Here is a 24,158-nt window from a genome sequence, read left to right as displayed (position 1 = left end):
TTCCTTAAAAAATTGACATTTCGTTCAACGTTATCGATAAACAATTCTACAAGACGATCCAGCGAGACGAAACTTTAAATATTGACGACACTGAATTCGTCACTTGGGAAACTCAAATTGATGGTTAAATTCAATAAATATAATTCCATTTTCCAACAACTGAATCGTATTTATAGCTCAAATTGTTCAAAAATTAAAACTGTGCAAGCTCAATTTGTTTCTTCGTTCGAATATACGTTCAAAGTCTTTGAATAGAAAATCTCACGAATATAGGTAACTCTTGCTTTTAACTTTACGATGCAACCAAAGGATCGAAGAAATACACTTACATTCAGTCCATTACGCCAACTTTAATTATAAAAGAATATTATACACTCAATTTTCCTACAACACGGTTACCTCGTTCCGTGTTAAACGAAACCTAGACAGTGCGAAACATTCGTGTTAGGCGAGGGTTGCCGAATACTGTACACCGAATCGTGTTTTAGGACTCGTAATTGTCGTACCGTGTTAAATCCAAGCCGTACATTCGGAGTACCGTGTTACGAAAGAGTTAAGTATATTACGAAAACACAATGAACGGAGAAAGGTTAACTCTTTGCGTTCGAGGTACGAGCCTCGTGTTCCAAAGTACCCTAATTTCTCTAAATGTCGAAATATCGTGTTTCCATAAAACAACAAAACAAAACAAAAAATACACGAAACACCGAAATAAAAGTGTGAAGTTTCGAAATAATTTCGTAAAAAATTCCTCCTTCCTGGAGTGTTCCACTTTCTTCGAAAAAATAGAAGAAAGAAAACTGTTGTTTCCATAAAACAACAAAACAAAACAAACATACACGAAACACCGAAATAAAAGTGTGAAGTTTCGAAATAATTTCGTAAAAAAGTTCCTCCTTTCTGGAGTGTTCCACTTTCTTCGAAAAAAAAGAAGAAAGAAAACAAAAAATAGCTTTAAGCCGCTTAACCGTTCAAAAGAAGTAGCTTAAACACCGTGTTTTCAGTTTTACTCTCTTACGATCCGCGCGAACCGGATGCTCTTTGAGAATTGTAGACTCCTCGAGGATACAAGCTCGTTGCACGCGAGATTCGATTCGTGGTGCGCGAAGCTACACGCTACCGTCGACGTTGCGTAATTTTTCCACCGGTCGACCAACCCCCACCACGAGCCCGCCCGGGAGTGGTGGGGGTTCGCGTAACACGCGCGATCGCGGTACGAACGCGCCGAAATCGTAGCGCGGCAAATATGAAACTCGACGCCCCGATCGACCCGTGCGATAATTTTCTCGCGTCACGGGCTCGTCACCGTGGCCAACGAACGACACTGGATATTCCTTTCGTCGAAACGTGGAACATAATATTGCACCGGGGGATTCGTTTGTTGCTCGCAGCCTTTGTCTCCCCCGTCGAGGGAGTTTCCGTACTCGTTCGTCGAACGAAACACGATATCGAACACCATCGTTCTGAAACTCGTTGTTATTCGTCGCTTAATAAATTCCACGTTGTCGACGAAAACTAAATCGTGAAAGATAAATTCATTCCCTGATCTCAGTGGCGCGAGGGAGTGTTCCTAACCTCGTTCAAGAACGTTTTAGATCGATACCTCGCGACGAGAACGATCGATAGGTTATGATTCGAGATTGATCGAGAAGGTCCTCGATAAAAGTCTGTACGATCACGGAACTTTTCTAATGGGTTATAAAACGATTCCTGTAAATATATTATTTTCAGAGTGACGTGTACGTATAGTTTGTAATAAAAATGGAAAAATTTTCGCGGGAATAATTTTTTTTTTTTTTAATTTCACGCGCGTACCGCGAGAATAGGTGTTCTTCCCGAGTGAAAAGGTACGTTTCGACTCGAGAATTAAAAAAGGAGAAAAAGAAGAAAAGAAAAGCACAGAATGTTAACCGTTCCTTTGAATCTCTGCCGTCAATATTTTACAATGGTTGTAAAATTGAATGAAATATCACATCGTAAACGTTCGATTAAAATCTGAATTCAATATACGATATTTATTTTACGGAACTCAAGAGGCTTGATAATTGCATATTATAGAAAATGTTCGGAGTGGACCTCTTGTTTGGTCACTTTAATTACGTTCCGTGTGTAACGGTCGACGTAAGGATTTAATTTACATGTGATAAAAAGCCGGAAAACATCTCCCTTCATTGTCACTGAAATATAGATCATAATTTATTACACGACGTACCGCGAAACATTTATATCGCTCCGAAGCACCGACATATTACGCTTTCGTATAATGTGCGCGAACTAAACTTAATTTACGACACGAACTATTTTACGCCGTTTGTGTAAAATAACTAGGAATCGTATGTGATAAATTTCTGATTAACATTCACGGGCTACGTGATTAATTGCACGATGTTGGACTACGGTATATATAGTATCGTCTCGAGTATCTCGAACACTGCAATTTCGTAGTATTCTTTTTCCGTTTGATAAACGGAGTACAACAAATACGGCAACGTATTTGTAATTATGAAAAAGAAAGGATCACCGAAAGCTATATTTTCATTCTACCTATTTGAAATATTCCATCGATCGTTTAAACGTAATTACTCGTTTCGTGACAGGAGTGATTAATAAAATAACATTTTTCAATATAATATCCTTCGAGTATTTGTCGTATATAAATTAATGTACATCGTGTACGAAGTGTAACCTGGAAGGTTTCCAAAATATTAAAATATTTACGCGCGTCCGTTATGTGTCGCGCAGGAAAATTCGAAAAAAATATTTTCAACGTGCGCAAACAATTTGAGAACGAAAGAGTCGAGGAAGTTGTAAATACGAAAGCGTCAACTCGTATCGATCTGTTCTGGGGGTTGAATTAAAAAAAAAGAAAAAAATTCGAGAAAAATTTTTCTCGAATTTTCGTATTTCGGTCTCTCCGAAAAATTCCCGTTCGATACGGTAAAAATTGCCACGATTGTTGTCGCTCGCTTCTTTCCGCGCTTCGCGTCTTTCCACGTTCGTATCTAAAGTACGGAGAGGTCCTTCGTACCTTCCGCTTTAACCTGGCTGCCAGGAGCGACTCCCAGGACGAGGTGAACGATCGACAGGGTGGTGGTACGTGACCTTTTGCTCGAAGGATAACGGCAGGGGTGAAGCGGGGACTTTGCCCCTCGGTAACGGGGGTGAATGCACGTACGACCCATCTGCCCCCACTCCGTTCCAGGAGAACCGAACTATTAAAGTTCCCGAGTTGGCTGATTAATAATCTTTCGGGCCAGCAGCACTCGGTCCGCGGGCAAGGAGAAAAAGGCGGGCCATGCACGGACAAAAGGCTAATTCCAGGAACTTCTTAGGTTTGTCGCATTTCGTTGGAACCTATTTGTATGCAACCCGCCCTGGAGCGGTGCACCGAGCGCAGGATCGATCCGCGTTTCGGTGGCTTTTTCATCTCGACTCTGTTTCCTCGCGCGGTGCATTCTGGTCACCGGTCGAATATTAAATTTGTTTCAAAATACGCTTGTTATTGTTGTTTGTTTTTTTTTTGTTTTTTTTTTTTCACGGAAATATTCTCGTTCTTTCCTTTCGATTTTTTTTTCATACAATTTTGTCCATTCTTTGCGAACGACTTGGCAATTCCGAATTATTTTATATTCGAGGAGCACGGATTTACCGATACGTGTGATTTATAACTGTTTCGTAAGAAAAATGAAGAAAAGGTTGCAGTTAATATCGTTATTCGCAATCATTTTCATTATCCGGGGATAAGCATTATCCTAAGAGTAGCGTGATACTTCGATATACTTTTCAAGATGGCCGTGTGGCGCCACGTGTCGGTGATGATTAGATAAGAATTTATTGTCCTCAGTTTGATAAAAACTTTGGAAAAATTATGATATCGTAAAGAATCACAGGAGAATATTGTATTTCTTTTCACACGATACCGGGTAAAGATTAAGGTTTAGATAGAATTTTATATCTTCGTTCATGCGTGTTACTTTTTCTAATAATAGCCCGCTGATCGATACGTTACTATATTTGTAACTTATTGAAATTTGTTTGATTAATACGACAGCCTTTGTTGTAACTTTTTAGCCCAATGCAAAAACTTGAGTATTTTCCTTATCGTATTTGAGATAATAGTTTTTACGTTAGGCATTATGTGCAATTACCGGTAAAACAAGCAATAAGGAACAATTATCGTATATTAGAGCCCAATTACCAATATCTTTTAGTTTTTATTAAATAATGCAAGGCATGACGCATAAGTGTTTAAAATTTGATTTGCAATATATAAATCACGCACGAAGAATGTTTTCAGTCGTCTAACCGCTCTTTACGAGCGAAGCCCGGGATGTGACTAGAATAGTGAAGTGGTGTTGAATTGAAGCGTCTCGTCGTCCGCACTTCTCGACAGCTTTTTAGGGGTGTCGAGATCGTTGGAAATTTAAAGAACGAAGTCTCGTTGTGGTATTTAACAGTGTTGTATTCAGCGTAGAGTTGTCAAAAGTTGTTAGGTTGTATATTTTGTGTAAACTGCCCACGGAACTCTAGCCACCGATCTCTGGTTTGTTGTAGTTTGTTTGTCGAACTCTTGCAACTTGTGTTGAACTCTTGTGTCTTGTATAACTGTCGAACTTGTATGTTTCTTGTAGTGTTTAACTGATGACGAAATGTTCGCTTGTTTGAGTTTGTGTCAAACTGATTGGCAAAATTGTTTAGTTGAGTGAACTGTGTCAGACTTGTTGGCAGAATTGTGTCTGATTGTTTACTGTGTTGCACTGTGTTACACAGTCTGTTTTGAGTGTTGCACTGTTGCACTGTTGCACGTGTCAACCCTCCGTTTTATGCGTTCGGTTTGAAATCCGATTGGCTGAGAAATTTGGGAGGTGGACAACTGTTTCGGAGGAAACGGAAGCCTGGAGTAGGATTGTTAGTTGCAAACCGAGTGTTCCTGGAAGTGAAAATTGTTAAAAACCATAAAGATGCGAAAGTCGCCTTAATGACCCGGCAGCTCCTTAGCAGACCTCCAAGAACCCAAGTAGGGTTGTTAGTTTGCTCGTGGATTGCCTGCGTGCCGAGCACGTGCTCGGCACCCGCGCTAATCCAGCCATAACCGCCAGGGCGCGTACGGACCGCACGGATTTTCGCGTGCCACAACAAAGAGTTTACAAATAACTTTCTACGATCGTAACAAATTAATAAACTTTACAAACGTACGCTGTGCTTTCTCGATCAAGAATAAATTCATGTACAGCTAAATAAACAAATTAAATTAGTTTATATTTGAATAATAGTGTTGCCAACCATTTTGTGAAGAACGATTACAATGATACTTATCATAGTACTAATAATAATTGCCTTACTAATCATAATTTTCTTTGTGAAACGGCATTTTTGGCGAGGACGTTTAAAAAGCGTTAATAACAAGCATGTCGTTGTAAGTAATAGAAGTCTAACCAACATTAACCTCTAAAAGTGATTCATCGTATTATTTGTTTTGTAAAATAAATGAGATTAATATTTCATTTATGGAAACAGTAAAATGATCAATGTTTACTTTTATTATTTTACTCGTCGATGTGTTTGTAAACATTTTTAATTTTTCGATTAGCAATTAATTTGAAAACGCAGAATAATAAGTAAGTTTCATGTATTAATTCTTTAACCTGCTTTTACTGTCTCTTTTAATCATACATTTTGGATTTATTGTCATTTGTTTAAAAATTGTAGAAGTTTGTAAAAATGTAATATTTTGTACCTCTTTGTATTTACCTGTTTGTTTATCTAGCGTATTTTATTAGGTAACTGGTGGATCCAGCGGTATAGGAAAATGTGTAGCAATTACTGCTGCCAGATGTGGAGCGCATGTGACAATAATTGCGAGAGATGTTCAAAAATTAGAAGTGGCAAGGAACGAAATAATTCATGCTTGCAAAAACAAAGACATTCAGAAAGTTGAATATCTATCACTCGATGTTGGCAAAGATTATAAAGCGGTCGAAGAAGCTTTAACCGAGTTAGAAAAAACTATGGGTCCAATATATATGTTAGTTAATTGTGCCGGTACTGCGATTTGTGGCAAAATCGAAGATACCACGATAGCAGATTTAAAGAAAATGATCGATATTAATCTTTTGGGATCGTATTATTGTACCAAAGCCGTTGTCCAAAGAATGAAAGTTTCTCAGGAGGGAATTATTGTTTTAACTTCTTCTCAAGCTGCTCTACTAGGTACGTACTTAACAATTTTTCACCTAAACTTATTCCCATTACACGATTTAAGTTTACTTTTAATACGTATTTTTTATCATCTAGGTATATTTGGCTATTCGGCTTACTGTAGTACAAAATTTGCTTTACGTGGTTTGGCCGAAAGTATATGCATGGAACTAGCACCTTATAATATTTCCGTAACTCTTAGTTTACCGCCCGACACGGATACTCCAGGTTTCGCTATAGAAACGCTATCAAAACCTCTAGAAACAAAACTCATATCGGAGACCATTTCTCTGGTCAGTCCAGAAGTGGTAGCCAACAAACTCTTTAAGGATGCATTGGTTGGTAAAGTTTAAACTGCACGTAGATTCGATTGAAAACAAGCGATCAATGGAATAACAAATTTTACAGGCCGGAAAATTCTTCTCCACGGTTGGCGTGGAGGGTTTCATATTGACTGCTGTATGCTGTGGAATGTCACCGTTTAGTTCGGTTCTGGAATTACTTGTACAATCGATGCTAATTGGTTTCTTGCGTCTTTTAAGTGCCTGTTACCTCGTTCATTTCCAAAGAATCATACGGAATTGTATGAAGATTCGTGACAAAAACAAGAAATCCGAATAAAGTACTTTGTGTAAGAGAAACTCAAATATAAAATTTTATGCGATTGCAAAATATGTACAGTGTTTGTAATCACTCCAGTGACTGCGCAATAAATCTCCGATCACAAAATTATCCTCCGCTATCCCTATTGATACGATCCGGTACATTCATCGAGCTTCTTGGTGTCCTCTTTAACGAATCGTGTGAAATTCGTTCGCAAGAACAAACCGATCGTGGCCGGCCACTCGATTCCGTGAGCGGTCAGTTTTGGTCGCGAAGGAAGAAAGACACGTTGGAAAAAACTTAACGGTTTGGCTTACTTTTTATTTAGTATCCCGTAAGTTCATAGTATAATGTTCTTCGTTAAGCTTTATGGTTCTTACACACATAGAACGGGGACAGTTCTCCTTGTCCCTGGTTGCCACGATACCTTGAAAAAACGGAAACGCTGAGAATTGTGTGTAATGTGTAGTTCGATCGTGGACGATGCTGCCTCGTGGGTAATAATGCTCGCATCTGGCTTCCCCTCCGATGCGTTAAAAATATCCAGCACATTGATGTCGGGTAGCTCGAACGGTTATGTTAGCCCTTTTACAAAGAAAGGACGAAGAAATGAAAATAAAAGTAAAACCCCACGCAGAGAGCATCGGTCGATTCGGCTGCGATTTATGCCCGTGGAAGCCGGCGTCCAGCTTTCGAAACCGAGGCTGAACTTATGCAGAGAAATGGCGGATAACGAAGATGTGTCTCTCGAAATTGCAAATTCGTTAATGATCGGTTTAACATTGATTTATTATCTCTCTCATCCCGTCGCTTATTCTCTGTCTCTCACGCATACAGGCACTGCACCCACGCACTCGTACTTCCGCTCGTCTCGCAACTGCGCGCTCGATCAGACAATCGTTTATCCTCGACATCATCTCGCAGATTCGTTAAAGTTCTATTCCGGTTTTACCCTAAAGCGCTCAAGGTGTGTGCTGCCGTAGAATCTACGAGACGAGGTTTGCTTCGAGAGATTTCAATTTGTTTTCTTATCTCTGTTTTTTTTTCTTTTTTCTTTTTTGTTTGCTTATGTTTTGTTTCGTTTGCGTTTCTCCTTTTACTTTTATTATTTCTCTTTAATGTTTTCGTCGATTAAATTTATGTTAATTTTAAATCGATGTTCGCTCATTCGTGCGCTCGACAAACGCTATCCCTACTCCATCTTCCATCCCTCCTACCACCGCTCTCTCTCCTCTCCCCCACCCCCCGAAACATTCTCTTTCGCTTCATCGTTCTTGGTATTAGTCGATTGTACGTTGCGTAATAATTAATTGTCATCAGCTTCGTCGAACGTTCGAAATGGCAAACGGCACGCGTTAACGATTAATTAGACCCATTGCTACGTGTGATCTGTCGCGCATTGAAAAGGGGAGGTTTTGTATTATTTATTTTTTTTCTTTCTTTCTTTCTTTTCTGCTTTTGTTGTTCTTGTTGTTGTTGTTGTTGTTGCTGTTGTTGCATCATCGAAAAACTGAAACGTTCCCGTCACGGTGATTTAAGTGGGTCGTTTCATTGTCGCGATCCAAACTCCCGAGTTTCTCAATTTCCGGGAATCTAGTCGCGAAACGGAAACAAACCGATACCGTGTGTACTTCTAACCGAACAACCCGATGGTAACGAAGTCTCGGGAGTCTAGATGGCGGTTCGTTCGTTTACACGTAGCACAATAAGAGAAGCGCGACGAACCGTTTACAATAACATCACCGATTACAAAGGATTGATGAAACTTTCGCCGTCCCGAGGGTTTCGATCGACGACCGTATATATATACATATATATATATATATATATATATATATATATATACGTACATTTATACATATATATATACATACACCCTTTATTCGTTTTCTAACCCTCCACAGCTAAAATTGTTCTCTACGTCGTTTCTGCAAACTATTGTATCTCTGTGCACGGAATACGAACACGATGGAAATCGAAAGCACGGAAAATGTCCGATGGAACGGAAAACGATAACGCGTCGATAGAGCACACAAATGTAACTATGGATCTATATAATGATTAAATACGGTCACGAAGAAAATATGTATGTACACGTAACGAACGATGACGAAACATTACCGATACGTGCCCGGTGAAACGAAAATAACGTTACAGTCCGATGAAGTAAAGAAAAAATATACAATTACACCAGAAAGATTTATCTAAGGTACATACTTGGTTTTGTCTCTTAAAAGTTATCTACACTTACAAGGCGCCCACGATATCGTCGCAAATAAGTACCCTATGACACCTTCCATGGCTGACAGCGGCAATAAGCGGTAGAGGGTTAAAATCACAATGATCATACATAATTACACTCTTCGTGGAATCGAAATACTATTTCTCATCCGTCGGTCGCGCGAAACAGCGGGGTTACTCGCGCATGCAGCGGTATTACAAGTTTCACCGACGAAGTATGCGTTTGTTTGTTTGTTTTTTTTTCTTTTTTTTCTCTTTTTTCCTCATTGCATGCTCTCCTCCGCGAATCATCTCACCGGTGACTCGGTCTCCGCCACCGATCGCGCGTTTCGCGTAGAATCGAGCGTCTTCGACAGTTTTTCTTCGTCTGTTCTTTCTTTCTTTCGATCATCGACCGATCGGCGGCTTCGGCCGAGAAAAACAACGCTTGCCCCGGTTCGGTGATCCCCGATTTGTCTCCGTTAGAATCGCAACGCCCCCTTCTTGTCATTTTACGTATTTACCTACTATCGAAAAAACTAACTCGAGTATCTCTACGCGTAAGAGCACATCGACGAACTGTCAGGACGGTCAATCATCACACGAAAAAGGATCCTTCTTTCGATATTCGCGTACCGCGACTCTCGGGAACGGGCGCGCGTTTTGTCGCTGGGGCGGATTTTAACACCTACTACGAATCGTTTCTGTTCATCGAGAACCGAGATACGGTACACGATCAAATTATGGTTCACATTCGTCGTTCGTTGCGTTAGGTTAAGACAGGACCTTGTTCGAAAATCCCCTTCGCTTCCAAGATTCGTTTCAACCTCTTTGCGCTCGAAGATTATTCTTTTTTTTTTCTCGCGTCGTTCGACGATGTTTCTCCGAACAAAAATTACGTTCAATTTTTAATAAAATTACGTTCAATTTTTGACAAAATTACGTTCAATCTTCAACAAAATTAGGTAATTTTAAATTCTTCGTGGATGTTTCGTACATTTTTACAATTTAAAGAGAAAACCTTCGTTCGCGAGGTCTTGCAATTCTTCCTGGACGCAGTACGACGCGAATTGCTGAGCTAAATTCTACGGCGACACCCGGCGTCGCCTTTCGAGCGCAAACGGTTAAATTTTGCAAGTTTCTAGATCCACGTCGTCATTGTGCTCGGTCGAAGATCCCCTCCTCAAGCATACGGTAGACGGATCAAGAACGAAGGAAAATTACGATGTGGGTCTACGAGGACCACGTGGATCCACGAATGCGCAACATTTGAAAAAAGATCCACGGGTCGAGGAAGATTTCGTCGTTTCTGAACAAGATCCTCCGTTGTCGTGCATACTAAGTTTACCAGTACGGTCGAGAGCGCGGGATTCGCGAAGGTTCTCAGGGGTTCTCGATCCACGTTCTAACCTAGAATATCTCCCGATCGTGGGTACGCACTTTTGCACCCGGAATCGAACAAAGTTACAAATTTTGCAAAACGAAGCGCGAACGACGCGCACTCGTACGACGCCAAGCTCCACGAGTGTAATACGATCGAGGGAGGTGAGCGTCGTTCGAGTGTTCGAGCTTCGCGATACGAAACCGATATCCGCCCCGCGAGGCCATCGACAAAACCGAGAATACATAAGTACGTATTCGAAGTCTGCGCAGGCGGGCACTCCTAAGAACAGAAAACTCCGCGACACTTAAGAGCTACTATAGACAATGGTACAAAAATTCAATGCTGTCTACACGACGTTAGTATACCTTAGACGACGTTTTTATTTAATTCATCATCATCATCATCATCATCATCATCATTATCATCATCATCGTTATAATCGTCACCGTTGTCGTCGTCTTCGTCTTCGTCGTCGTCGTCGTCGTTATTCTCCCCTCCCTTCGTCTTTCGTCCCTCCCCACCCATCGTCTTTCGTCCTGCCACCGTCTCACTCTTTCTCTCTTTTTTGTTGTCTCTCGGTCAAACAAAGGAGCGACGAGGACGAGCGCGGAAAATTACAACTTTCTTCTTCCACCTCGCGAGAGGGTGAGACTCACCGGGTTGTTGCACGAAGAAAGGGTGTGAAAAGGGTTTGAGGGGGGGTTACGCGCGGAGATTGTAGCTACGAATCGTGGTCTCGAGGCGAGCCAGTGTATCTTTGGCTCGTTCTCTTCGTCGTTCGCCCACGAGTGGTGTCGCGAGGCGCGGGAAGAAGAAAGGGAAGAAACGGTACAAGAAAGAACGTGTGTGTCCCCGGTCGCCCCTTTTTTATTTTAAAGTGCGTCATTCGACCAACGCCTCAGCGCGTCAGTCCAACGAACAGCCTTCTTTTTCTTCTCTCTCTCTCTCTTTCTCTCCCTTTCTCACCTCTTATTTATTCTTTCGCACGACTCGCTGTCTCTCTCGTTCGCGTGTACACTCACCGTCGCTTCACCGTTTCTCTCTCGTCTATACACGCACCGCACGCATCACGCAACACGCATCCACGCAATACGCATTCACGCGCGTACACACACACACAAGCACACCGTTCACCGCGCTTACTCGCGGACCCTTACCACGTATACGCGTGTACGTTCACACTTGGTTATTATGTCAGACAATATATCCTTCATTTATATCTGTTAGTTCTTATGCTAGGCGTTAATTAGTGTTACATCTATTTAGTCGCGTGTGGCCGGCCCGTGCTATCCAGGAACGCGCGCCAGTCGCCCAGCCGCGCTCCTTTTTGTTGCCTCGTAGCATCGACGCGTCGGAAAAAGCACGCGCGCCGGTGCTGCCATCTGTATTCACTCTCGTTCGCTCGTTCGTCCTACCACGTGTTCCGCTCGCACAGTTTCGGGGAATCCCCGCGACGGACTCTCCTCGTAGTTCCGTCGTGTAACGTTACACGCATCAATTAGCATACAATTGGTATACAATTAGCACGATTATTTCTAATTAGGAAAAACCCTCGTACGATACGGCGCTGTTAAACGTACTCTACCTCGAAGAAGGTTATACCTGAAAATCGTTTATCGGTATTGCGAAAAAAAAAGAAATTTACATTGTTCGTACGGAAACGTAACGTTGTCTGCACAGAATTTCCAAATATTTAAAATCGAGGACACCGTTCGTACTGGGAAATGATTATTGGTACGTCTGACGGTGAAACGTTTTCAGCGGACTGTTTCGCTCGTTACGATCGAGAGAATTTGACAGAACGGTGACGCCTATGGTTACATCGAACGCGTATTTTCGGTGAGCGTCCGAAACGATCGAAAGAGCCTCGACCATTCGGCTCGATCGATTCATCGCCGGCTGTTGCTTATCGAACACGATCTCGAGCCGGTTAGCACGGGCGGCCAGACCCATTCGAATGCGTTTACGATCCGAAAAATTACACAGTAACGTTATTTATTTATTTATTTTTTTTGTTTCTTTAGTGTAACACGTACGGCATATCGTTAATTAACGTTACGTTATTTATATACTATGTATTTACAATCACATGAATCGTAGATATTCTAACGTATCGTTCTCGTTCTCGTTCGACTAGCTTCCAATTCTCCTCCCGCACTCCGTTTCTTCGCTTCATCTCTCCGTTTCTTTCACTTTCTTACGCAATTATTCACACAGTTCCCCGTCCGTGATCACGTCCTCGCGTAACGCCCCGCGAAACGTTTTGTTTTCTTTTTTTTTCTTCTAATTATAACCCCCTCCTCAAGCCCCGCTAAACCACAGTGACTCTCGTGTTATCTGTGCGCCGCTCTTCGCGTCGAGCTGAAACTTGTTCAATATTTCAACACCGTTGTGCAACGTATTCGCGCACGTACATACATATACATATATTTATATATATATATATAATATCATAAAAAACAGTACCCCCTAATTCCTGTGAGAAAAAGCAAATTAAAGCCGCCGTCCGTTCGTGTATGTTTATACGGCCGAACACGCGGAACGATGGAAACGGTACGAGTCCGAGTCGTGTACGGGTGGATCCTCATCGAGATTGCCCCATCGTTGCGTATCGATCGATAAAATCTGAAAGACGACACGCGGAGTAGACGAGAACTTGCAAAACTACGAAGTATTACTTCGTATTCGTAGCTCGACGAGTTTATCGATCGACGATGGGGACGAGTTTGTCGATAGTTTCGAAAAATTTGCGTCGATAAGAAACAGAAGCTGTATCGTGTCTCGTTGGGTTCGTTTGTCCTCGAAATTGTGCACTGAAATCGCTTTTTCAAAGTCAACGATCAATTTTGCGTCGAAGTCGTCTTTTCAATCGGTCGTTTCGTAAATTTCCTTTTCACGAGACCCGTTCGTTCGGAACACGCATGCACGGACATACTATGTACGCGATATCTTTCATTGGCTCGTGTCTATACTCAATACGTTTCGTGCAGTGAAACTTCCGTCACCGTGGATCGTCGCGAGACATTCGGTGCACGCTTCGCCTTACGCTTCTTTTACAGCTTTTTTCTCTTTCTCTCTCTCTAAATTTTTCTTTCTTTTCGGCGAGAAAACAATCCAAGGCAGTGTCAGCAATACAGGCAGTGATTCGTAGAGTAAATGACATTTCGACAGACGCGGGAGCCGGTCTCGCGACCGACCAATCGCGTTTACCGGTTTGATCCGACGCCAATGTATTCCAGGAACTGCGTGAAAATCTGATATGGAGGGGGTCTCGATACCACGTCGTTTTGATATGAACGGTTCTTCGACGAACGAAAAGAAGCGATTTTAACGTAACTTCCTCCGAGATTGAAACGCACGGTAAAGTATGGAACAGAGTCAATCCGATAACAAGACTTGTTTCCGTTCGTTTAACCAAGGTCGAACTTTTGGACGATCTTTAAATATTCGACTCACCGAGAACAGGAAGAAAACGATCGGTAAATGAACGACGCGAACGTTCTACATACAACGTATACATATTTTTATCGCGTACGGTGAGTCTTCAAGGCCCCGTAATTGTTACATATTCAAAGAAAGAGATACAAAATTATTATCGTCGCATTCGAAAAGTCTAATACCGGTTCGGTGTCGACGAATTCGCTCGCGTTTGCTTCTCGATCGTTACCAGTGCGCATCGTGTTTTCATTTTCCCTCGGTTGGTCACCGTGACCCTACTCCATCGTTGCGTCTAAGATTACACAACAAAGCCGCGACACAGTTCGCAACGACTCTCGCGACCTTTTCTCGTCGCGAGGTGTGCGCAGTCGCGGACGCGTCGCTTCTCGTTAGTGGTTGGAAAACGAAGAAAAACACGAGGATATGATGCTTCCGTGTAAGACCGTAGGAAAAAGCGAAAGGTTAGGTTAATCGCGTGCACGTGGTTGTGTGTACCACGTGCGTCGAATCGTTTCGACGGATCGTCGTAACGTCGTCCCTGCTCGCGACGATCCTTTTTCTTTTCGTTCGTGAAACGCGGTGGACGGTCGAGCGTAGACACGTTTACGTTAATCGTTCACTTAACTCGGATATCAATCAACATCGTTTCCAAATACACTCATCGAACAAGTTTCAATTCTATCGAGCGGCGCGGACGAAGTTCCGTTGGCATTCCGCGAGTCTCAGCCCCCACTCCTCCGCCGCGCTTCGTTTCGTTGCGTCACCGCTACCGCCACTCCTGAGCCCCGATCTCACCGTATACCCCCACCCCTGAGCTCCGATCTCCCCGTATACCCCCACCCCTCCTCCCGTCGGCTTTCTTCCCGCTGGAATCACACTAGCGCGCGCGTTACCGTCGAGTTAATCTCACACGATGCGAAAGAAACTACGAAACCCTCCCGATGTTCCTCGACAAGAATCTCGCCGATCGATCACGCAGCGACTTCGTTACTTCGTTTGGCTTCCTCGGGCGAGATAGACACGAAGATCGCGAAAAACACTTTCATTTTGCTTCTCTTTTCTTTTCTCGACAATGACGAACAATGAATAAGAAAGGGTCGGTGGTGTGTAACTCGGTTTCGAACCCGCGTACTCGGTCGTCTTCCATCGATGTGGCCGGGACACCGTTTGTTTGTTTGTTTTTTTTTTCGTTAACGCGTTCCATTTGTTTACCTTGTTCTCTTTCTCTCTCTCTTTCTCTCTTTCTCTCTCTCTCTCTCTCTCTTTCTCTTTCTCTCGATGCTATCTCGTTGGACGAATATGTACAATGATCTCGCGTGACGTATACAGAGATTATTAAAACGATCGATTTCAAACGATGAGAATACAAAAAGACGCTATATATCGTACGTTCGAGTTTTTTTCGTGGAAGATCGTATTTTATATATTATATAATTCCTATAAAAAATTCTCTGTCGCGTTTCGTGTTCTTTTTTTTCCATTTTTCCTCGTAAATTTTTTCATATTTCCTCGTTTCCCGTTCGTTCGTTCGTTCGTTCGTTCGTTCGTTTCGTTCGTTTCGTTTCGTTTCCGTTCGGTGAAGAGGGGAAATGCATTCGCGAGCTTCGTGTCGTTCCATGTTCTCCCTCCCTTCCCCCCCACTGACGCGCGTTCACACGCGCATGCTCGCAGGCCTCGACCGCGCGCGAAGAACTCGCCCCGATTTTACAATTAAGCCCCTACCTCCCCTTTGCCACTCGTACGCGATTAATTAACCCCTAAATTACTAACGGCCGGATCACATTCTCCCCGATACACGCGCGCGTTTCTCGTTCCTCCCTCCTCCCCCACCCCCTTTTCTCGGGTCGTGCTGTGCTCTATCCGAGAGAAAAATCGGTATCGCGTTACGTTCAACGATCTCGATGATCCATGGTTCCAACGCGTGAGAGAATCTCTTCGCGAGAATCTAATCTCGTCACCTAACATCCCGCGCTCTACGAAACACTGGATCGTCGATGGTTCTTCGATGTTCGCATCGATGTAATCGCCGATCGATCGATCGATACGCGGGACCGGACCGGTTACGAAATCGTCGCTAGGAATCGTGGCGATGATAAAACTCCGATTCCGTGGAGCGATCGAACGACACATTTGCTCGTCTCGACGCCGACTCGACGCGGTGAAGTAAAACGCTCTAATAGCTGGCCGTGAAGGCCAACTGACCCCTCCCTCGCGCGAACCGACGACTTCGATCCGACTCTCTTCTTCGCGTCGTTGGTTCTTCGTCGCGGTGCCTCCCACTCTCCCGACTCCCGTGCGTTCACTCGAAGGGTTGTCTTCGCGAAGTTTCCACTTTCCGCGGAAGCCTTTCATCACCAGCCGCGCGGCGCTGGTCTTCGTCCTTCTCCTCCTCCTCCTCCTCCCGTGTCCCGATCGCTGGAGCGTTCCTCGAGGTGGTCGTGTTCCCGGTTCTCGTAGTCGGAGATAATCGATCATCTTGCAGACACACCAGTCCTACGGTCACGTTCCTGATTATCGTTCCGGCGCGAAGTAAGACGGGTTCTTCGAGTAAAGGACCATCAGATTCAGCAATACCAGGACGAACAATCGGCTACCGTGACTCGAGTAGAGCGTCACGACGCCCGCCAGCCACCAGAGCGTCGGACAGCCACCCGGTGCCGAGCTGATCCCTCTCTGAATCGCGGCCGGATGTTCGCCTACGGTGGAGAATTGATATTACTTCACGGTGTTGGGTTTTGGTGTCGTGGCGCGTGCCGCGACACCACGGGAATCAACGAGATCGCGATGCAACGGGGCGAAAGCGAATCGAACAACGGGGAATCTCGGAATCGGAAAAACCGAGTTTTCTTCCCCGGACGGAACACTGCTTTTCGAGGAAATTCACCCGGAAGTCGTTCGGGGCACGCGCGCGTTTAATAAAATTCGGTCCAACTCCGGAGGTGGTCCGGTTGTAAATTTTTTCCGCGTCTCGGACACCACGGCGATTTTGCAAGAGAGAATATTTTTTGTATTTTTCACGCGTGTTTCGAATCATTTTCTTTTCTTTTTTTTTTATTCGTGGTATTTTATCGTTTGTCCAGCGGAGACACCCGGTAAATTAATTCCAACGATCGTAGTTCGCAACCCGCGGATGGTTCCACGTTCCACCGTGTATTTATAATCGGAAATATTGCTCGCAGATTATGCGCGGAGAGCACGGTGAATTTCAGATTCTCAAAGGCGCGTCGCGGATCATGTATATTCAAAGTCGGTTTCCTCGGAAAAACGGAGCACCGTAGAGAAAAACTGTTGTTCCGTGTTCTCGATTCGTTTTTTGCACCGCGGAATCGCCACGGTGTTTGTCGCGGTTCGCATCGCTGGGACACCGTGTGCGTTTCACTTTTTCCTCGGGCTTGTATTCGCAACCGAGTTCCGAATTAGGGGACTGTTAAATAGAATCTTTGTAAACGAATTTCACGGTGCGTTGCGTTTCGCGTTACCGCGTTCAAAAATGTTGAAACGTTGAAAAGTTACGGTTCCGTTTGACGAAATGCGAGAGCTCGCCGTCTGTTTCCGCAACTGCGGCTGACATTTTACAAAGTGACTTTGAAACTGTTGCGAACCCGATGACGGGGTTAGCGCAGTAATTCCGACCGAATAATGTCTTTGAGGGCGCAGAAGTTTCCAAAAATGTCCGTGTTCGCGGCCGAGGTTAAATCCGTCGAGTTTCGGACTTTACACGGAACACGAATTCTTTGGAAATTTACCTCGTAAAAGTGGACAATGTAACGTTTATATCGGTTACGTCACGGTGACGTTAGAAATCGAGCCGTGTATACCGATTTTAGCAAATTACTTCTCGACGCGTAAAGATTGCTTAAGTAATTGAAACGTGGCGATACCGTAATAAGCTTAATACTTTTCATTCGAGTTGGAATTTTCCCATTTCTTTGTGGCTCGCGTTCGCAACTGCACGGGAATCGAGAAACTTTTTCAATCGTAAAACCGACGTTACGAAAATATTATCTTTGGCGCAATAGCGCGTCCAAAAACATTGATATTTTTCGGAGCAACGCCATACTTACTACGAACGATACACTCACAAGATGAGGTCACGACCCAGATAAGCCCTTTTTGGGTGGAACTGATCGTAAAGAGAGGCCGATGAGTATACATAAATCCTAGAATAGATGCTAATGGCTGGCTATTTTGACAAAAAATGGGTTTAAACATTCATTTCCATGAACAAGATGCGAACGTTCCAGACTATAACGTAAGAGTTACGTCTACGTTACGTAATCCTCTTTCTTCGATTTCTCCTCGTTTTCTTCGTTACATTTAATAACATTTTCTCAATCGAACGTTCCAACGCGATTAAATCGAAGCTAGAAATTGGCAATACTACTTTTCTAAAATATTTTCATTTATTCACGTGTTTGCAATTATCGTACCGACGGACGGTTGGTTATTTTTTTTCGCTTACAGTAAAATTTTATCAGTTCGTTTTGGTTGTTTTTCCTTTACGGTAAATGCCGAAATTTTGTCAGTTGTTTCGCTTACTTTTCACATCCATTAAGTGCTTAAATTTGTACAACACTTTTATGTTTGTTTTCCGCTTCCGATGAATGTTTAAATAGCTCCGTTTTAACAACCCTCCGATACACGAAGAAGGCAAACACGTAAAGTATAAATGTTGCACGCGTTGCAAATTGCGAGAACGAGGTAACTCGTTGCTATCGTTTCAAAATGAATGATAAATTTATCGTACGAAACAAATTAAATACAATTTCAAATATAATATTCCACAGTGTATAACGTAAATAATAAAAGTATCTACTTTTCCGGTCGACTACAAAATTCGACTGTTTCGCGTTAGAACTCCGAATGGAAAATTATGAAAATATTGCGAACAATTCTCCTTTGGAGGTTTGATTCGGACTTTCAAACACCTCGGTTGTCGCGAGGATCGAAAACCACGGATACTTCCGTTAAAGTTAGGGGTACGTAAAAACGTCTAGAGCAATTTTTTTTATAAATACGTCTGGCCATTGGCCGCCAGGATTCTAGAACTTGTTCGTCCAAAACGATGCTGCTGATCTAGGTCGTGGACCTCTCCCCGTTGGGGGTTAAAAATGAATCTTCGGCTCAAATTCACTTAAGGGAACATTTTTTCCGGTCCGTGACACAGCTATGGTACTACATATTTCTTCGCTGAAACGCGAAAGAGATTTACGTTAATGGAATGCGAAAACGCTTACCATTCAACACGTGAAGCTGCACGCTCGCGCTGTCCAAACTGCTCGGGCTGCAAGAGTAATTACCCGAGTCCTCCGGCCTCGCGTTGCGAATCTCCAGACTGCTGACCGTGTCGTTATTGATCCTCTTCGTCTGGATGTCGATCTTGCCCAACTGATTGTCCAGGACGCGGTCACCCTCGTGATACCAGAAGACGAAGAACGGGTTCTCGAGGGACTGTTTGATCATGCACCGTATGGCGACTGTGCTCCCGGTCTTCACGTACATGTCGCGATCGCCTATGATCTCGATCTTTGGCACTGGAAAATCATCGACGAGCGAAATCTGTCATCCGTGTTCCGATACGAATCGATCGTATCGATCAGCGAACGATCGACAACGAATCTCGTCGTTCACTCGTCGATTGTAAATTATCTACGAACCTGACGAATTACTTACAAATCGAGTGGCAAGTGTTCGAACGAGAAACGACTGTCTAAAAGTCGTGTAAAAATTAATTATAACTGTACTCTTACGTTCGTAGAATCGAATCGATGAATCGAGGAACCGTGCAAATTTAACTGTTACATTTCGAGATATTCGAGAAAACAGCTTTGGGTACTCGTTAGACTCAATGGTACAAAGATAGGTATGAGTATACGGTTTTACGCATTGTTTCGAGATTATTCGAAAGGGACTACCGTGAACTTTGTATATCGTTTGGAGATTATTCGACACCGGTTACTATGTATTTTATATACAATAAAAGATTACTTCGCAATGGCTAACCGTGCATTCTACATACCGTTTCGAGACTATTCGCAAACGGTTGCTACGCTTTTACGCGTTGTTTCGAAACGATTCGAGGGCGGTTAATTTTGTACTTGTACCGTTTCTCGATTCAACGACTCGTCACCTTGGAATTTCATCCAGGCGGTACAATGGAACCTCGATAAATACAAGCTGGATCGTTCGAGAACCTTGTTCGTTGAATTGCGTCGAGATGGAAGGGCCGGTTACTTGGCAACGAGTGAAATCGCGGGTGAAAGGAACAGCGGTAACCACAGGTAGCGGAGATGCATCGTGCAAGTGGTACGACTACGTCTTATTGGATCGGTCGGCACCTTCGTTGCGGGAATATTCAGCCCCGTTTTGCTACAATTATCGAGGTTCTACTGTGCATCGCACGATCGATGGCGGAGCTCTTCCATAGCGTTATAAAAATAACGCTGGTGCGCGACAAAGAAGTGTCCCCGTCCCGTGTTAAAATGTGATCCGCGCCATCTCACCGACGATGTTGAGCTTGATGATGTGACTCTTCTTCGGATCGGTCGAGATTTGGCACTCGTACTCGCCTTCGTCGCGTTCCTGGACGTATTTCACCTGGAGCGTCCAGCTGTCCACCGCGTCCACGAAAAACGCCTGGAACCTTTCATCCGGGATAAACATGGTTCTATCTACGGAGAGGATATGCGAGTCCCTTCTTCTGACCCACGCCACCTTTCGCGTACCGAGAACAAACAAGACACAAATCGATCATTGGAACTACGCAATTATCGTACCTTTACTCCCTTAAATTCTACATCGGATCACGCTTCGTTTTTTTTATTCCAACGAGGGTGAACAAGTACGGGGGTACACGGGGGAGATCGAAACGCGGGAATAACGAGGGAATTACGCGCTCTATTTGATCCTCGAAAATCGAACGTATCGAAAATACGTTTTCGAAGAAATCGGAGAGGAATATTATTCGATGTAAATAATCTCATCGACCACTTTGCAGCGAATAACATTCGCGAGAATCATCGAGATCGGACACTGTACACTACTTCGTGTACCAAGAATTCTTCTAGTAAATTGTATTCAATCTTGAAGTACACGGTTTCTGTCGAAGGTTGTAAGTAAATTTGAAGATACTTATTTTACTCGTCGAAGTGAGTGGGTATCGGGCGAGAAATGAATGAAAATTGGCAAAAGTACGTCGTAGAAAGTAGGTGGGAAACACGTCACTGGTAGCTAATAATATCGATGTATGTAAACCGTGCGCGTATAAAAGTTGAGTACACGTTACGTCGTAGTTAAAATGTAGCCAGGAAAAAAATCAATTGGCCGCTCAAGGCTATTCCCCCACCGCGAATCGAGTTAATTACGATCCCTGGTTATGCCTGTGTCTCCAGGTTCGTGAGAAGAGACGGGAAATAGAACGACGGAGTAGTGGTGTTCTGCGAGGGAAAAAAATGAAATTTCGTGCGAGGGTTGGTATTGGGTCAGACGTTATAGTCGGTCGTCGTAAGGCGAATTGACTCGAGGCTGTCCACGTTCTACTTACGAGTGGTACGACATTCCCCCTAATTCGAGACTGTTCTCTTTTTTTTTCCCCCGCAATGCACAACGCGGTGAAAGAAGCACCTCGGTGACCTTGAACGGACAGTTTGTAACGTCACACCTGTAGTACGAGTACTTTCGCTCGATTCTTTGCAAACGATGTTTGGAGATCGAAGCATTCGATTTAAACGCTTCTAAATACGGTCGATTCGGAAAATTAGTAGAATTCTAATTTTAGAGTATTTTGAAAGAACAAGCAATAGAAGTTTGTCGACGATCTCTGCGTTTCCATATTTATTTACCATCGATAGCGAGGGTCACTCGGGGTCATCGTGGACCAGTTTTGCGAAAAAATATTTATCAGCGTACAGTGATGTTCACTCTCTCTAAAAGAAACAGAATTTTTTCCATACTGCGATGCGTAAAATAACAAACATTGTTCGAGGAACATACTTGTAAGTTCGCGCGATAAAGTATGCACAGAGATTACTTCGATTCTCGTTGAATTCCATTCGAATTGTTTCGCAAATCGTACAAACGCTTCCCGAACGAACGTGTGTGTACCGTAAAATCGATCGCTTAAAAATATTATCGACACGTGACCTTATCAACGCGCCGTTCGCGCGTTTAGTCTTCGTAACGATGCTCGTACGTCGGGTATACTAATTGGTAACCATCGACGTGTCCCGATAAGTAGTTCCTTTTCATCATTGATCCTCCCGACCTCGAGCGACCTTCCGTTATAGGTCGTTGTATTTACCCTTAACGGGGCGGTATCAGAAGACGAACACAGGAAGTACAGCATTTGAGAACACAAAGGTGACCTGCATACCTCAAAAGCGACCGTAGAGAAAAATTGTTACCGCAGTAGGCGCGATGCCGTATTTTCTACCGGTGTAATTTTTCATTCGACGAGGTTGCTTACCTTTCGCGCGGCCACATATATATATTTTTTTTCTCTAAATAATTAACAAGTTAATAGTCACCGGAGCGAAACGAATGGAATAATTTGCGCGATCTGAAAATTGCCACTAGCGGTGAAAAAGAACGCAACACGCTCGCGCGTTACGACACACATCGTGCATAATTCGATGCTTCTCCGCGCATCTGCAACGCGAACGCGTTTTTTTCACCGCGTACGTGTACGTACGTGTGTGTTTATTCCCCCACTCTCCGTTTCTCCACGTTTTTTCCCTTTCTTTCTTTCTTTCTTTTTTTTTTTGCGTCAGCCAGCGGAATTCTTTCAACGAAACGAAGCAGCGCGGAGCGATCGTTCGGAATAAAAATAGAATCGAAAGAAAGAAAGGAGTACAGCCGTTCGCGGTCGTATATTTTTCTCATCAGTTTCAACGAGAAAAGTCAATACCGGTGCTTTTTTTTTCCTTCTTCTCTCTCCCCTCTCTCTCTCTCTCTCTCTCTCCTCTTCCTCCCACTCTCTCTCTCTCTCTCTCTTCTTTCTTTCTTCTTTCTCGACGTGGAAGCACCGCGCGGGAGGGTATTAATCTTTTCTGCCGCACGTCCCGCCGCGCTCCATTGTTATATTCTCTCGCGGAAGCGCGGATGTTTCTTCGAGGAACGTGGAGGGGAAATAAAGCGATAGGGACGTTTTCTAGCGACCGAGTGAAATTCAGCCGCGCGTCTGGGGCGGATTCTGGGCGAGGCCCCGCCGCGATGAATACGTGGGGGACGGTTGGGGAGCTTCGAATCGAGAGGAGTCGAAAAAGCACGGAAAAAGCTGCCCCACGATGGAAAGTGGGGTGAAGGAAGGGAAGGGGTGGGGGATAGAAAAAGAAACGACTCCTCCTTCTACTACGGTTCGACTTTACGATCTCGGGTCGATCAATCTTCCCCCCTCTCCCTTGTCTACGGTTAATTTATCGCCCGTCGATCGGCCTCGCGAAATGTTTCTTCTCCGTTCGTCGCAGCGGAGACGTTGCCTGGCAAGAAAGCGTATTAGGAGTACATTCAATTTATTTCCGCGATAAGTATCGCGAACGACTTGCACCGGGTCGATTCAGCACGCGTCGTACACCGCGGGTGGTGTTTTGCACAGGTGTAACGACGAACCGTACTCGAACCGACGGAGTCGTAATCAACAAAATGGAGTAAATGCTTCTTTGACGGTGGGGTGGTGGCTCTCGAGTAATACAGGTCGACGCCGGGGAAAATCGTTGGTAATTTCGACTGGAAGAAAAATTTGTTTGCGTAACGACTACGACTACGACCACTACGACGACTACGACGACTACGACGACGACGACAACGACGACTCCTTCCCCTCGGTTGACTAATGAACCCGGTTTCATCGTCGACTACGGAGCCGTGATTATTATCGGGGAAGGAAACTCGAAACTAAGTGATATCGGGTTTACTCCGGGCTGGCTTCGATAAATAATATCGGAACGGTAGGATCGACGATGTCACCGAGTTTCGAGTATCTTCGACGCACAAAAACCTTGAAATCGAGGAGTCGTCTTAAGCGCGCCGAGTAATCGTCGCGGTGTAGCTCCACGGCTCCGAGCAACTTACAATTGCTCGGTTTCGATCAATTGGTCTCGGTGGGTACAAAACAAAGCGTATCGGGTGTAAATTGGACAACTTGTGAAAGGAAACGACCGAGACGAACGGAAGTGGTAATTGGTCTCGAGGTGTTTAACGCGTCGATGGTTTTCCATGTTCGAGGATGATTCTCGATAATTGTTCCAGCCGTGGCGTGAAAAATGGAAATATCGAATGGTCGTTTAAACGTTCGCGGGCATTGGAGCGATCTCGATCG

At 43.9% G+C, this 24,158-nt stretch overlaps 2 protein-coding genes across 2 annotated transcripts in view; one reads left to right on the top strand and one right to left on the bottom strand.

Moving 5' to 3' along the window:
• The first annotated feature begins 4,917 nt into the window (after nucleotides 1-4,917).
• Nucleotides 4,918-6,872, top strand: Kdsr (3-ketodihydrosphingosine reductase). Its single transcript, XM_076323073.1, has 4 exons — nucleotides 4,918-5,416; nucleotides 5,781-6,210; nucleotides 6,295-6,536; nucleotides 6,607-6,872. The coding sequence occupies exons 1-4, from the start codon at nucleotides 5,306-5,308 to the stop codon at nucleotides 6,817-6,819; spliced, it is 996 nt and encodes a 331-aa protein (XP_076179188.1). The 5' UTR covers nucleotides 4,918-5,305; the 3' UTR covers nucleotides 6,820-6,872.
• A 9,478-nt stretch (nucleotides 6,873-16,350) lies between these two features.
• Nucleotides 16,351-24,158, bottom strand: part of LOC143152626 (zwei Ig domain protein zig-8) — a 45,015-nt gene continuing 37,207 nt past the window's right edge. The window contains exons 3-5 of the mRNA XM_076322947.1: nucleotides 20,347-20,557; nucleotides 19,081-19,377; nucleotides 16,351-16,539 (exon numbers count right to left, since the gene is read on the bottom strand). Of these exons, the coding sequence (XP_076179062.1) occupies nucleotides 16,355-16,539; nucleotides 19,081-19,377; nucleotides 20,347-20,557 (693 nt within the window). The 3' untranslated portion in view covers nucleotides 16,351-16,354. The remainder of the gene's footprint in view (nucleotides 16,540-19,080; nucleotides 19,378-20,346; nucleotides 20,558-24,158) is intronic.

This window comes from Ptiloglossa arizonensis, chromosome 11 (genome assembly GCF_051014685.1).
Source record: "Ptiloglossa arizonensis isolate GNS036 chromosome 11, iyPtiAriz1_principal, whole genome shotgun sequence".
NCBI lineage: Eukaryota > Metazoa > Arthropoda > Insecta > Hymenoptera > Colletidae > Ptiloglossa > Ptiloglossa arizonensis.
This window is presented reverse-complemented; position numbering and strand designations above follow the sequence as displayed.

What these genes read in the sequence shown, in the direction of transcription:
- Kdsr (XM_076323073.1), top strand. Translation starts at nt 5,306, where the DNA reads ATGATACTTATCATAGTACTAATAATAATTGCCTTACTAATCATAATT. An exon ending in TTAATAACAAGCATGTCGTT is followed by an intron (nt 5,417 to 5,780) that starts GTAAGTAATAGA and finishes GTATTTTATTAG; the next exon opens with GTAACTGGTGGATCCAGCGG. An exon ending in AACTCTTTAAGGATGCATTG is followed by an intron (nt 6,537 to 6,606) that starts GTTGGTAAAGTT and finishes CAAATTTTACAG; the next exon opens with GCCGGAAAATTCTTCTCCAC.